General features: G+C 41.6%; 1 protein-coding gene across 1 annotated transcript in view; it reads right to left on the bottom strand.

The window, feature by feature from the left end:
* Positions 1-238: 238 nt before the first annotated feature.
* LAMA3 (laminin subunit alpha 3) overlaps positions 239-15,412 on the bottom strand; it is a 205,905-nt gene continuing 190,731 nt past the window's right edge. The window contains exons 69-77 of the mRNA XM_066578034.1: positions 14,831-14,981; positions 13,823-13,992; positions 11,514-11,703; positions 9,198-9,338; positions 7,375-7,534; positions 7,163-7,293; positions 6,346-6,439; positions 5,307-5,420; positions 239-592 (exon numbers count right to left, since the gene is read on the bottom strand). Coding sequence (XP_066434131.1) covers positions 447-592; positions 5,307-5,420; positions 6,346-6,439; positions 7,163-7,293; positions 7,375-7,534; positions 9,198-9,338; positions 11,514-11,703; positions 13,823-13,992; positions 14,831-14,981 — 1,297 coding nt within the window. The 3' untranslated portion in view covers positions 239-446. The remainder of the gene's footprint in view (positions 593-5,306; positions 5,421-6,345; positions 6,440-7,162; positions 7,294-7,374; positions 7,535-9,197; positions 9,339-11,513; positions 11,704-13,822; positions 13,993-14,830; positions 14,982-15,412) is intronic.

The raw sequence follows: 15,412 nt of genomic DNA, 5'->3' as shown, positions 1-15,412 counted from the left end.
TTTAAAAAATAAATCACCAAAAATAATAAAAAAATAATTTTAAAGATAAAACTGTGATTTGTACCAGCTGTCATTTTCTGATGACACATTCCCTTCATGGTGCTGTGATCGTTTTCCTTGTTCGACCTACTTCTCCTGTCCCATCTTCTAGTGAGTTATTGTAGCAGTTTTGGGAATATTAATTCATATACCTTTGTGATCATAAACCTATCCCCATAAATACAAAATCTATCGCATATTCTATGAAATCACCATTTTAATTGTAAATAACATACAATCTAAGTGAGGTAGTTGCATTTCAGATTGACTTTTGGAACGAACCACAAATGAATAAATGAGAAGTATGAATGGTGCCCAGTTTTTAATGTAGAGATGGTAGTTAGGTGGGAACGAGTCTCTGCTTAAGAGATCTACATCCATGTATATCCCCTGGTGATACATGACAGTTACGCTGCAGGACATCTGCTAAGGCTTATAGCACCGTGCACATCAGTTATTTTACTAAAGTTGATGACTTTCTTATTGACTTTCAGGTTCTTCATACAGCCGACAAACAAACTTTTTGGAGGAGGCCGCTGTGTTCCCGAGGCATCTGAAAGAGAACAAGATCTTGTAAACCCCCGAAAAATGAACAGCACAAGTCATATGTTCTTATAGACGTCCCAGGCTGACATATACCATTAAGTGTTTTCATTTGCTGAGTGTACCTCTATTAGGGCGAGTTCACACGCAGCGGAATTCCTGTAAAAACCGCAGCAATGCACAATATAATGTAAGTGAATAGGATTTTAACAATCCCCAGCAAAAAATAGTCATGCTACAATTACGGAGCATACTAGGTCGAGGAAAAGTGACAGATTTTTACCAAAGTTTTAATTCATTGCAATGCGTGAAAATCCACATGAAAATCCGCAACAAAGTCATCTTCCCATGTTTCCAAAATGTCCTCCATGTGTGCTCTTACTCTTAATGTGCTTTTAGATGTAATGATTATTGGTAAAAAAAAATCATTTAAACGAGCAAAAGTAAACGCTAATCGTTGAGTCTAAATGCGGCCAGCGACTGAACGACGAACGATTCACTTTTCGTTTGCCGTTCATTTTATGCAGGCATAAAAATCATCGTTGGCTTGTTCACTCGTCGTTCGGTATAAACCGCGCTCGCTTAGTCTCTCTCATTCACTTATACCGAGAACATGAAAGACTGAACGAGGTAAGGATGTATCTGCCTGCACGGGAGCAAACAAGCTAGCATTGACATCACTTGCTTCTTCACTCATTCAAACAACATCATCTAAAAGGCCTCTTTCACACTAGCGCCATTTTGGCACAAAGTAGGTACGTCAAAAAATGGTGCCTATTGGAACCGATACCAATACAAATGATACATAGGCATGATATTTTGACGCCTAGATAGGTCTTGTCCAATCTTTTGATGGCAAAACGGTGGAGGCTCCATAGATTCCCATGGGAGTATATGCGAAGCGTCTAAAAAAGGGAAGGGGAGGGCATTTAACAGCGGCTAATGATGTTAAACAATGACAGGCACCTCTGGTGAGGCATTTAAAGTGATTACAGTAGTTATGCCACCTAAAGGATTTCAGGGCTGCAGTGTCAAGACACCGCAGCCAGCCCTGAAAAATTGTGAAGAATGGTCACAGCTCTTCTTCATTCATGCGATTCTGTTACCTGCTATTTTTTTTTTGCGCGGCTCAGGGAGTGTCAAAATGACGCTCATGTGAAGGAGGCCTTAAACTGCTGAAACGAGGGAGAAAAGATTGAAAAAGTGTATGTAAGCCTATGATTGGTGACATGATCTAAAACCACACATAAATGTAGTTATTGAATATGTACTAATGAAATACTCTCAGGTTTGAAAGTGAAGCTCCACTTTCTCTCATCCCAAACAACTCTTTAAAAATTGCAGCCGCTGACAATTGATTTTGCAGAGAGGGAAATCACAGGCATGCATTTAGCATTTCATTGTAGCCATTCAGGTGAATACCCATCCTTGTAATACATGGACGTCTTAATTATAGAGGGGGGGTTGTAAGTCTTGTGGAGGGACTCGTATATTATATCCATATGCCCTAAAAACATTATGGAGTACAGAAGAAAATCTGTTGCTATCTGGAAAATTGTCGTAAGTGGGGAAGTTGCTGTAGATGGTTCTTGTTACAGAATGCCGGACTTCACAGAAAGAGAGTTGTCAGAGTATAAATACATGTTTTTTAAATGGCTGAACATGTGATAAAATAACAAAATAATTAGTACTTCTCCTTTTTTCCCCGGGAAACAGTGGAGTGGCTCCGGTGAAGATCCTGCTGTCAGCACAGGTCGGAAGTCAGGCGACTGCTGCAGCCAATGAGAAGCCGCAGCGTCCTCTTCCGAACTCCTGGTATCACGTGAGAACAGGAAGTGATGCTGCAGCCTCTGATTGGCTTCAGTGGACACCTGACCTCCAAAATGTGCTGTCAGTGAGATCCTCACCAGAGCCACTCTGCTGTTTAACAGGGAAAGAAGAGAGGCGAGTACTAATTCTTTTCTTATTTTATCGCATTCCTAGCCATTTACAAACATATTTTTGCACTCAGACAAGTCCTTTACAGGACCGGTCACTTCTTCTAAAATGTCTGTTTCAGTAAATATTTAATTCCTCGGTTATTTCTCTTTGAAATTTATGAGTAAAATTGACAACTGGGTGTTACCATTCTCCTTTCAAATGGTTGCGTTCCTGCGCAGTCCATCTAGGCCAGTATGACTAGATAATGTCAGAAGCGACCCTCGCAGTGACAGGAGATCGGTAGGGGTTTAGGGAGTGAGACCTCCATCGATCATCAAGTTATCCCCTATCCAGTGAATAGGGAATAACTTGAAATTCTGGTACAACCCCTTTAATGGGTTAATAAGCTAGTAATAGGAACTTGTCATCATCCAGTTTTTAAATATATCAGTTACAGCACTCTAATATTACTCTTTCATTAAATAATATTCATAGGATTGTATTTGATGTCCATCCTAGGGGTCCTTTTAGACGGGGTAATTGTCAGTTGTTCCAGTAGTTAGCGCTCCTGAGCTCGCACAAAGGAGCGACGATCAGTGAATGGAGGCGGAGCCAGCTGGAGATCTCTTCTGGCCACCCACCGTCAGTCACAGTAAACAGGCAGCTGATCATAGATGAACGATTGCCTCTCTACACAGGCCGATCGTCGTTTGATTTTTATGCCTACCTAGACTGAAAGACGAATTATAAGCGAACGAATTATCGTTCATTCAGTGTAAAAACTTCCGGTGACTGAACAACGATTATTGTTCAGATTCAAGCGATCATATGAATGATAATAATCGTTCCGTGTAAAAGGACCCTAAATATACAAGAGGTACTGCCATACTACCCTCCGGTACAAGCAGCCCCGCCTGCACTTACACAACAGAATTGAGGAGATTTAAAGCCGACATCTTTGGCTTCAGTGAAAAATAATTATACTGAGATTTGTGGAGTTCAGCAGGATAACGAAAAAATGTGGGGCTAAAGGTGGCATTGTATATAACAAGGGGCTAAAGGTGGCATTGTATATAACAAGGGGCTAAAGGTGGCATTGTATATAACAGGGGCTAAAGGTGGCATTGTATATAACAGGGGCTAAAGGTGGCATTGTATATAACAGGGGCTAAAGGTGGCATTGTATATAACAAGGGGCTAAAGGTGGCATTGTATATAACAAGGGGCTAAAGGTGGCATTGTATCTAACAAGGGGCTAAAGGTGGCATTGTATATAACAAGGGGCTAAAGGTGGCATTGTATATAACAAGGGGCTAAAGGTGGCATTGTATATAACAGGGGCTAAAGGTGGCATTGTATATAACAGGGGCTAAAGGTGGCATTGTATATAACAGGGGCTAAAGGTGGCATTGTATATAACAAGGGGCTAAAGGTGGCATTGTATATAACAGGGGTTAAAGGTGGCATTATATATAACATGGGGCTAAAGGTGGCATTGTATATAACAAGGGGCTAAAGGTGGCATTATATATAACAAGGGGCTAAAGGTGGCATTATATATAACAAGGGGCTAAAGGTGGCATTGTATATAACAAGGGGCTAAAGGTGGCACTGTATATAACAAGGGGCTAAAGGTGGCATTGTATATAACAAGGGGCTAAAGGTGGCATTGTATATAACAAGGGGCTAAAGGTGGCATTTTATATAACAAGGGGCTAAAGGTGGCATTGTATATAACAAGGGGCTAAAGGTGGTATTGTATCTAACAAGGGGCTAAAGGTGGCATTGTATGTAACAAGGGGCTAAAGGTGGCATTGTATCTAACAAGGGGCTAAAGGTGGCACTGTATCTAACAAGGGGCTAAAGGGGGCATTATATCTATCAAGGGGCTAAAGGTGGCATTATATCTAACAAGGGGCTAAAGGTGGCATTATATCTAACAAGGAGCTAAAGGTGGCATTATATCTAGCAAGGGGCTAAAGGTGGCATTGTGTCTAACAAGGGGCTAAAGGTGGCATTGTGTCTAACAAGGGGCTAAAGGGGGCATTATATCTAACAAGGGGCTAAAGGGGGCATTGTATATAACAAGGGGCTAAATGTGGCATTATATCTAACAAGAGACTAAAAGGTGGGATTGTATCTAACAAGGGGCTAAAGGTGGCATTGTATATAACAAGAGACCAAAGGTGGCATTTTATATAACAAGGGGCTAAATGTGGCATCGTATATAACAAGGGGCTAAAGGTGGCATAATATATAACAGGGGTCTAAAGGTGGCATTATATTTAACAGGGGGCTAAAGGTGGCATTATATATAACAGGGGGCTAAAGGTGGCATTATATATAACAAGGGGCTAAAGGTGGCATTATATATAACAAGGGGCTAAAGGTGACATTATAATTAAAATGGGGCTAAATGTAGCACATAAAGCTATTAAGGGAAGCAAAAGGGGATATTATTTATAAAAGGGGGAAGATAGTAATATGACTGACTGGGGAAAAATTGGCATTGTTACTAACTGGGGGCATAAGGGGCATTATTATTAGCTGGAAAGAAAAGGGAATCTTTGCCCTGGGTGCAGAAAACCTAGCTGCGTCTTCGTTTTAAGCATACACTTAAGGCCTGATTTACTCTGGTCCTATTTCTAATTTAGATTCTATATACCGGCTGTGAAATATTTAGGATAATATTTGTGGCACTAATGTTATAAGGCCAGTCTTATAGGACGCTATACGATGCTTCTACAGTAGGCTTAATTGGGAAAAACACTTTGCAAACATTTAAGTACCATTTCTTTGCTCACCTGGTAGTCCCCCAATGTACAATGTAGCCTCTTTGATGGATGTCAGTGCAGAGATGGCCGTTCCTTTGGACTGCTTGTCTACATCCAGCCTCACTGCATTATCTTTTTGACGCACTATAAAATTAGAAATAGAATTTTACTAGTTACATTGTGATATAATCGCAACGAAAATAAGACTGTCAACATAATAAAAAATGTAGTGCCCAAATATGAATAGTACACAAGACAACAGCTTGGAAGGTTTTTCATTAGTACGTATCCTGAAAAGATTAATTCTGCAGAACTAATTAGAGAGATTAGTCCTGCGTGGTGATAATTGTTACTAACTGCCTCTCTAGCATTGGGACGCTACATTAAGCAGGTACATTGGGGAAGATTTAACAAGGCCGTGTACTCTGCAAGTTGTGTGTCTTTGTTCTGAAGTATATTGAACCATACTCAGGAGCCAAAAACACATCTGAAAATATTAATTAGGTCTCTCACAAATGAAATATGCTAATAAAATAATGACCAATCAATATCAAAGCACTGACATCCAATAGTGAACACTAACTATAAAACATCATCTAGGATTACCTAGGCCTGCTAGTGCCAGAGGGGACAATATAGATGGGGCTGGTTTCTTATACTATATAGGCTGGGGTAACACGGGTCGTATTCCCGGTCGCAAAACCGCAAGATTTCCGCCGAGAAAGTGCAGCTTCAAAACCCGTGGCACTCTCCCATAGAGAGGAGCACCATCGCAACGGAAAAAAAAAAGAGATGCAGTGTCCCAGGAATCCGCGCCGCAGGGTCGGCTTCTGCCGGCTTTGCCGCAACGGATTGGCCGTCCTGTGTGGATGAGATTTTTGACAAATCTCGTCCACATGGCTGGCTCATCCCGGGATTAGCGTCCGCAGGTGGATTTGCCGCAGCGAAATTTCACACTGAATTTCTGCGGGAAATCCACCCTGTGTGAAACAAGCCATACTGTATACAGATATGGACTGCGTGTTTTAGTGGCTGTAGAAATTAGCAAAGATTAAAGTAGGTTTCTTACCTGTTATAGTATGCCATTTTCCATCACAAAGCAATTCAACAGGGGTAACTGAGACCTGGAAATTACCCTCTTTGTTATTTATAGACAAAGTTACCTGGACCAAAAAAAGCACAAAGATTAAAATAAATATGGTATGAATAAAGGCCCATTTAGGCGCAACCATGATCGCCAAACATTCGCTCAAACGACAGTTTCAGTGACAGTTTTGAGCGATCATTTTGCATAAAATCTCAAGTAGCTACTCAGCTACTTAAGAATTTATTAGCGTGCAAATGAAGCCTTTAGCTGAATGCAGATAACAGCTGGAAGTCTGTTATCTATATTCAGCTCCTTTGTTCTTGAGCGGGATAGCAGCTGAAAGAATACTACCAGTGCTACCCGCTGAGAACTCAGCGTGTGGTCCTGATAAGACACATCGCTGACTGCAAGCAGGCTGGAAGTCAACGATGAACGAATAGTGCACGATGGCTGCGCATTTAGACGCAGCGATTATCGCTCAAAGTATAGCTTTTAAGCAAATTTTGAGCAATAATTTTTGTGTCTAAATGGGCCTTAAGGCTTCAGATATGACTTTTGCATTGTGAACATTCTGATAGTCTCATTAGGCCATTTACAGACATGCATGTTTTAGCTCTGTATTTGGTCCTGTATTCGAGTAGCAGCAGTGGATTGGTAGTATGGGGACAAACGATATGTTAATTGCTGATTGATGCTCGTTCTACCAGCAGAAAATCGGCTCGTGTAAACTGTAGGGCGCCATAACAGTAGGTAGAACACTTTCAAAATTCCACAAAAAATGTGTGATCCATCTACTAACCTTCTTATTGTCTATGGATAGACTTAGTCTATTTTCCTTTCCTTCTCTTATATGCAATAGAGCAGATTCTTGACTTTGTGGTCGGATCTCGAAAGATATCTCAAATTCATGGCCCAAGTTCAAAGCTTTATCTTAAAGAAACAAGAACAGCAAGTTATATTAAACAAGTCCAAATGCAGTTAGCTGAAACACTCCCAAGTACTTCTACTTACCCACAAGCACATGTCCTGACCCCTCAGCAAAATACACTCCTATTTCATACGAGCCATCATAGCAAGGAGTGACCCCGACGGTTCTAGATGGTCTGTCTAACGTCACCTCATTTATATTCACATTTTTCAAGCAGCCAGTAAAGCTTTTCTTGGGGATTCCCTGAAAGATACATTTTTGTCAATGTCAGATTTTATTTTTTAATCTTTTATTTAAGCTTTCATTTAGAAACGAGTTGATACGGCCTTCGTATTGTAGTGTCATATGTTATATAGAAAAAAACATGATATTTTATGAAATACATAAGAAAATGAGACAATTACCAGAGAATGTTTCATCTACATTGTATAGCTAAGACAATATTGTTGCTCAGCCAGCCCAGACTTCCATATGGCAGGGATGCACTCCCTACTCCTGTACCACTGCACAACTTGGCAGATTTCCCATTCTAGAGCTGTAATAGCAGCCATGTTGGTTGTAATCAGAAGCGGATATAACTGACAAGCAGGTGATCACAACCAGGTATACGTAGAAGAAAAATACTACATTTTCACTACATTAAATCTTCTTCCCTCTTATTTTTGGAGAGTATTCATTTTCCATAATCAGCCTTTGTATTTGCTTGTGGGTTTCACAGTTAATATACCCAAGCAGTAAGACACCATGGTGTATTCAGGTCAATGGAGATACTTATATTGTTGTGAACTGCGGGAAGAACTTTGGAATACAGAGGAAACGCACACGACTATAGTGATCTCATACAAACATATTGGGGTAGATTTACTATTCAAAATACAACAGTTTTATGGCATAAATGACACCAGAAAGCAGTAAATGTGGTACAAAACATCTGAGACCATGTGCTTTTAGACACTTTCACTAACTTGTTCGAAAAAAGAGGTATGGCCTAAATTGCACCAAAATTTTGGAGCAATTCTAGGCGTAAACTAGGCCAACTAAAAGGTGGTCTAAGCTTAAACTAGACAGTCTTAAAATTCAACAGAGCCACTAACTTTTAGACAGTATTAGTAAATAAGCCCCACTTTCTTTGTTATATCCTAGTCGGATGCAACTCATGAATCTCTTTATCCGAGCTGGGTGCAATAATGTGCCTTTAAAGAACGGATATACAATCTAAGTACAAACACGCGGATAACACAAAACCTGCATAAGGAGACGTAACAATGGGGGAATCTATCCCTAACCTACTAATGCAAGAGATCCATACCTAAAAGCAGGGCAATCACCCTAATGAAGATGGCTCCATGTCTGGAACCTGGGGCAAACCTGCCTTTCTCTTTATGGTGACAGGGACAGTGGCCAAAAGCTAGATGTAACAGAATAAACTGAACCCCAGAAGTACAGTAGAAGAGAGGTTACAACACCCCAGATAAAATAAAGCACCAGACATGCTTATTTGAACTCAGACACAGGACTAGAACTGCCAACTTGACCAAAAACCACATCAGACCAAGAGTGTAACTGGCATCCTCTACGAGGAGGAGCCGGAATAAATATACACACACAACTGCTGATTGGCTGGCTGGACACACCCACTCCATGCCGACCAATCAGTCCATTAACTAGCAGAGAAGCGTCCTGGTCAGCATCCAGTCCCGAAATGACACTGAACACGTGCCAGCGAGAGGATCAGGTGGAAAGCATACAGAGCTAAATGACTTACAGGTAAATACATCTGCAGAAGAAAAGACTGCATAGAATGTACAAGTGGGTAAAGGTCTCAAGCTGTATGGTACGCATGCCTCGATTATAGTCACATTAATGCAATGTTAACAAGGTCCAGTCACAGAATGAAAGATTTTACCTGCACTTTCAGAGAAGGAACGCCTCCAAGGTAGAGCAGTGACATATTCTCTAAACTCAAGTGTTTTTGTAGACTTCCTTTGCGAGCGTTAAGACCATCAATGACAAGTCGTCCATTTGTCCCATCCCAGCTGAATGCCACCTAAACAAAAAAGTTTGAACTATTAAGTCCTGTTTGCTCTCGCACAAGACTGAATTGACTTGTATCAGATATATTGAACTTTGCACTCACATGGTTAGTCTTAAGTGTAAACTATGAATATACTGTACTGCAGTTTGCTCCTGGGTATAAGATTAGTATTCATCAGACTAGCAACCAACAGTACGGCGCCGCCATGAGGCAGCCTGTATCCCGATTATACTGGATAAGAATATTAAACATTTATCCCCGGGTGTCACATGTGCTCTCTGGATGTTTTTGAATGTCTCAGAAGATTCACATGTAGAGGTAGGCAATACCCGTACCCATACCTTAACCGTGCTGCGTACAGCTGCAAAATCAATTTACATAATCTAGCCCCTTGGCATAAGCTTTCCAAACATGACTCATTTCCTGGTCTATAGCCCCTTATGCTCTGTTCAGGTGTTTTGGTGCTTTTTTGAATCACAATTAAAAAACACATAAAAAACTGCATGTGGTATTCAAAAACAGCATGTGTTTTTAAGAAACTGCATACACTTAAAAACCGCGTGTGGATTTAAAAAAATACATGCATTTTTTTGCAGGTTTTTGATGCATTTTTTAATTGTGTGTAAAGTGTGCAATTATATACAGGAGACACCCAGGTTATACCAGCATGGTACATTTCACTATATACAGGAGATGTATAATGTATACCAGCTGTACATAAATAATTATATACAGGCGATACCCAGGCTATACCAGCATGGTACATTTCACTATATACAGGAGATGTATAATGTATACCAGCTGTACATAAATAATTATATACAGGCGATACCCAGGCTATACCAGCATGGTCTATATATCATTATATACAGGAGATGTATAACTTATACCAGCTCCTGGAACGCCTCAAGCAGCCGGCCCGCGGTGGTGAAATATTACATGACGGAGTACCCGTGGGTCCACTTAGCTAAGGGGCAGGGTCGCAGTTGCGACCCCTAACAGTACACCACAGGCTTTATTTTAATTATATCATCTACAATAAAAGACATAAACTGAAAGAAGGGCCTTTTAGATGGGCAGATGATCAGCAAGAAATATTCGTTTACGCATTCATCTGTCTATGTGAAGGTGCAGCTCATCAGCCAAAATATAAGCATCACATCCTTTACACCTCACAAAAATGCATCTGTTGTTGCCAGCACATTGCCCGCTGTAAAAAGCAATAGAACTCTATGTGGCCAAGCGATTGTACTAACAGTTGTTTGGGCACATACTCTAGTACTCAGCGCTCTAAGTAAATGGAGTTTAAGAAGCCCCGATTGACTTGCTGGTGTAAATAGATCTTAATACAATTTCCACAAAGCTGTTCCTTCCACTACTTTGCAACTATGGTATTACCATGGCAGTTATGGCCATCGGCCGCTGCTGGCAGTGCCTCACTTCACCCTCCTCAATCGCCAGTCACCATCAGTCTCCTCTGCATCTTTAGTGGAGTGCCAGCTGACAGTGCCATCCGTAGCATGCGTACACTGAGGCAGACCAGCCATGCACCCTAGAAGTGGCACTGGCAGCTGCAGGGATAGTACCCAGATTTCCTGGTCTCTCCCAGGTTATGTACAGCTCCCTTCCCCACTGGAGGATGGCTGAGCAATAGGTTCTGCAGAGGTGCCGTTTAGTGACTCACTCTTCGTTTTGACCTGTTTCTATTCACCCAGCTTTCTCGACTTCTCCTATCCTTAGTTGGGCTTGTACCTTGGCCACAATTTCCTTATTGCTGCCTGCCCTAACCTTCTGCCTGTCTCTCCTGATGCTGGCCTGTGTTAATGACTATGTGGTTCCCTGTTCCTTGGGTACCGTGTTATAGCGCCTCTGAACTGTCTGTGGCAGCTGTTCCTACACCAAGCCTACACCTGGGGTAATGGCTTGGGCGCTTCTGCAGCAAATACCACATTCCTCTAAAAAAGGGTAAAAGGTGAAAACCAGGGGACCCCTAGGTGCTGCTCTCAAGATCAATGCAAAGTCAAATTGGTTAGTGGAACAATGCAGTTCACACCTACTGCGTGACAATGGTAAAGAAAGCTGCTATAAAGAGAAATCGCAAAGTTGTAAATATTAATGTTATCATACTGCTATTTCTTAATGCTAGCAGAGGAAGATCCCTATATATAACAAGCCATTTTCACTTACTGTATGCCATTTCCCATCGCTGTATTTTTCTTGGCTTTTTATTTTAAGTTTATTGCCTTTGGTGCCTACAGAAAACACAAAACGGCCCTTGGACTTATGAAGGGCCAGGTAACTGGACTCCTGTTTATTAGTCATTGAAAATATTAAGCCAGATGATTGTTCAGTTTGGACCTCTAATGAGAAGTGTGACCTGCAAGAAAAAAATATATAGACCACTCATTGCTAGAAACACCTGTGTGATAAATTCAATATCCATATGAGCCCTCTATCTAAATGAAGTGCTGACCAAGTCTCACTGGTAACAGATAAAGAGTGACAACAAATAATGGCCAACCTTTCAGTGACAAATGGAGGTGTCACCTAGTTTTAGGACTCATGCACACTGCAAAGCACTGTATACACTGTGTACAGAGACACACTGAGCCCCTACAACGTATTATAGAGCTGTATGCACTGTTATTCCATATAGTGCCCCCTTACACTGCCATGATATAGAGGAGAATACCCCTGTGATACAGCACTTGATTAAACCTGGCATTAAAATGCAGGCTTGTAGATTTAGGGTAGGCACTAGAGATGAGCTAGTATACTCGCTAAGGCACTACTCGTTCGAGTAATGTGCCTTAGCCGAGTATCTCCCTGCTAGTCCCCAAAGATTCGGGGGCCGCCGCGGCTGACAGGTGAGTTGCGGCGGGGAGCAGGGAAGAGCGGGGGGGGGGGGGGGGGGAGAGAGGGAGAGAGAGATCTCCCCTCCGTTCCTCCCCGCTCTCCCCCGCCGCTCCCTGCCCCCCTGCCGGCCCCCAAATCTTTAGGGACGAGCAGGAAGATACTCAGCTAAGGCACATTACTCGAGCGAGTAGTGCCTTAGCGAGTATACTCGCTCATCTCTAGTAGGCACCCTTACCTTACAATGGATCCCACTCAGTCGAAATTGTTAAGTGTTTGAATCTGGGTTAAAGTGCATACAATTGTGGTAAGATTATATATATCGACTCCCACACTGAACGACCAGTGCATTAGGAACACCTACTTAATAACGGCTTGGTGCACCTTTTTGAGTGATCATGGCTTTCAGACATCAGGGAACAGATTCCACAAAGTGGTGAACATTATCCATACTGAACTTGACCTACACCAGCTCCATCAGTTGTTGCAAATTTGCAGATAAGTGGGAGCAGATCTTTCCAGCCTATCCCAAACATGTTAAATCTGATAAGTCTGGGCAACAAGGCAGTGTGGAAAATTCATGGTTATATTCCTCCCTAGTAATCTGAGCTTTATGACAGAGAGCGTTGTTCTGTTGAATGATGGCACTGTGGTCAGGGAAAACTTCCTGAAGATATGGGTGCGGATGTTCAGTTAACAGGTCCCTGTAGTGTTCACCATTTAAGGATTGTGACATGATGACCAACAGCCCTAAGACATGCCAGCAAAATTTTCCCCAGACAATGACACAGACACCACCGGCCTGTTGAACCTCAATGGTGCACCCATGAGAAACAGACCTGCCCATCTGTATGGTTCATCAGAAAAGGGGGCTTAGCACTTCAGACAACCTTCTGCCATGTGTCCAAGGTCCACTGACGTCTTTCCAGAGCCCATGCGAGGTATTGTTGGCAATGGCGCAGGGTTGTCAGGGGTACCCTTGTCAGTCTTTGGCTATTGAACCCCAGTTGATGCACAGTACACTGCATGGTCATTGTGGAAAGTTGTCTAACTTCCCCACTGTTGTACAGCTGGGACAGTTGGTCTGCCATGGCACGTTGTTACTGAGATACCCGACGCTAACCACTACAATCAACCACATGTGATCTTCTGTCAGATGTTTGTTCATAATTCAACCAGTCTTGGTACACTCTTGATATCGTGGACGAGAACAGCCAACAAGTGCGACAGTTTCAGAAACATGGCACCACATCTCCGAGCATAAACAATCTGCGGGAGGTCCAAGTCACTCAAATCACCATGTTGATCCATGACTGCCAAATGTTGCCTTCTGCTGTGCAGAGGAGAGGTCACCATGCCACGTGAGAACAGACTGTGACATGACTACCACGTTACTGACCACAAGAATGTTACGTGCCGCTGTTCCTAATGCAGTGATTATTCAGTATATATATATATATATATATATATATATATATTATATATATATATATGCACACTGTACACAACTATATGTGCATCGGATAAAGGGTGTCTATTTTCAATATTTCTATATGCCATGTGTCAGCTGTAAATGATCTTATGTATTAAAGGAGAAGAAAAACAACAATTATTTTTTGCCGCAGGTTGGTTATCATACATACCTGTCCTTGAAACTCTGCATGCTCAAATCATAGACCAAGTGACTTGCTGGAGAATCCCCAAATCTATAGGACTTGAGGTGAGATGTGAAGTTTGATGGAGATGTGCAGCCTGGTATATTCTTCAGTTCAGTTTGTGCATTTGGCAGATTGCTCATATTGTCCAGGCTCGACTGTTAGGGGAGACACACGAGTCCAATTATTTTACACATTTTGGTCTAAGAGATTCAATATCTTGGATAAGCCCTGAACAAGAAGGTCCAAATTAGTTCTTTGGCAATGCCATTACCAATTTTATAAGAGGAGTTCCCTAGCTACATTTATTTTCAGACACATCTGATCACTGCAGTCAGTTTAAAGTGTAGCTGTCACTTTATAAAAACTTTTCACATGTCACAGAGATATGTCCTAAGTTTTGATTGGTGGAGGTCCAGGTGTGGATACAAAGTAACAGAAGCGCTCATCTGAACACTGTTTCTGCTCACTAGATGAAGAAGAGCTCATAGAAAGTCTATAAATTATACATAAAGATGATCCAAAATTGTTAATTGATGGGGAATGCAGATATGTATTGCTGTAAAGCAGACATTTCAGCAGAGATGCTGATCTATTTAACAGAACCAAGTATAAGTGTGACAGATGTGTATGCCAACAGATCCCAATGGATCCAGTGACTTATAATTGGTCCTTCAGGTTTCCATCTAAGTTGCAAAAAAAAAAAAAACACTTGAAAACCCCAATGGAATGGAATTAAAAAAACTGTAGTGTGAACAGAACTATGGGTAGCTGTCATATTTTTAAACAATTTACAGTATAAACTATAGTGTATTTCTTTACTAAACCAGATAGGAATACTATAATACTACCTCTGGTGGACAACAATAAGGATCTGAACCAGATGGAGAATTCTCATGTGTGATGGGATATGTTCTACATGCTGTACACAAATATCAATTCAAAGCATATTATAAATACGACATCACCCATTTTTAAAACAAACTCATGACTTACCAAATAAAAGTCGTTAAGTCTGAGATTGAGAGGATTGAGTTGACTTAATATCAGAGGCGTGGGGGCTTCATCAGGGAGGCACATTCCCAACGACACTTTATCCTTCTCAGTGTTGTCAAAAAGGTTCTGCACAGTAGGATGTGGTGAATCTCTAAAATACAGAAAAGGAAAAGTAGGGGACATTAGAATGACTTTCAAATCTTGAAGGCAAAAGATGGCTTTAGCCCCTTCTACACGGCACGATTGCCATGCAAATCACTCGTTATATCGATCGGTTTGCACGATGATTGTGCAGTGTGAACGAATGCAGTGAAAGAACTATCAGTGATTAATCGTCAATCGGATCTTTCATGCAGACCTAAAAATCATGGTTGATCTGCCGCTGCATCTGCCTGTGTAAAAAGGCCATCATCCATCTACGAACGGCGGCTTATTTATTGTGAACGGAGGCCAACGGGCCGCCCTGTCTCCTCTCCATTCACTGAGCAATGATCACTCCTGTGTAAATGCACAGGATTAATCAGCGCTGGGACGAGTTTCCACTTCCAGCTGCTTTGTATAAAAATTTGCCTTGGATTTGCC

The sequence above is a fragment of the Eleutherodactylus coqui genome, chromosome 9 (assembly GCF_035609145.1).
Source record: "Eleutherodactylus coqui strain aEleCoq1 chromosome 9, aEleCoq1.hap1, whole genome shotgun sequence".
NCBI classification, from domain to species: domain Eukaryota; kingdom Metazoa; phylum Chordata; class Amphibia; order Anura; family Eleutherodactylidae; genus Eleutherodactylus; species Eleutherodactylus coqui.
This window is presented reverse-complemented; position numbering and strand designations above follow the sequence as displayed.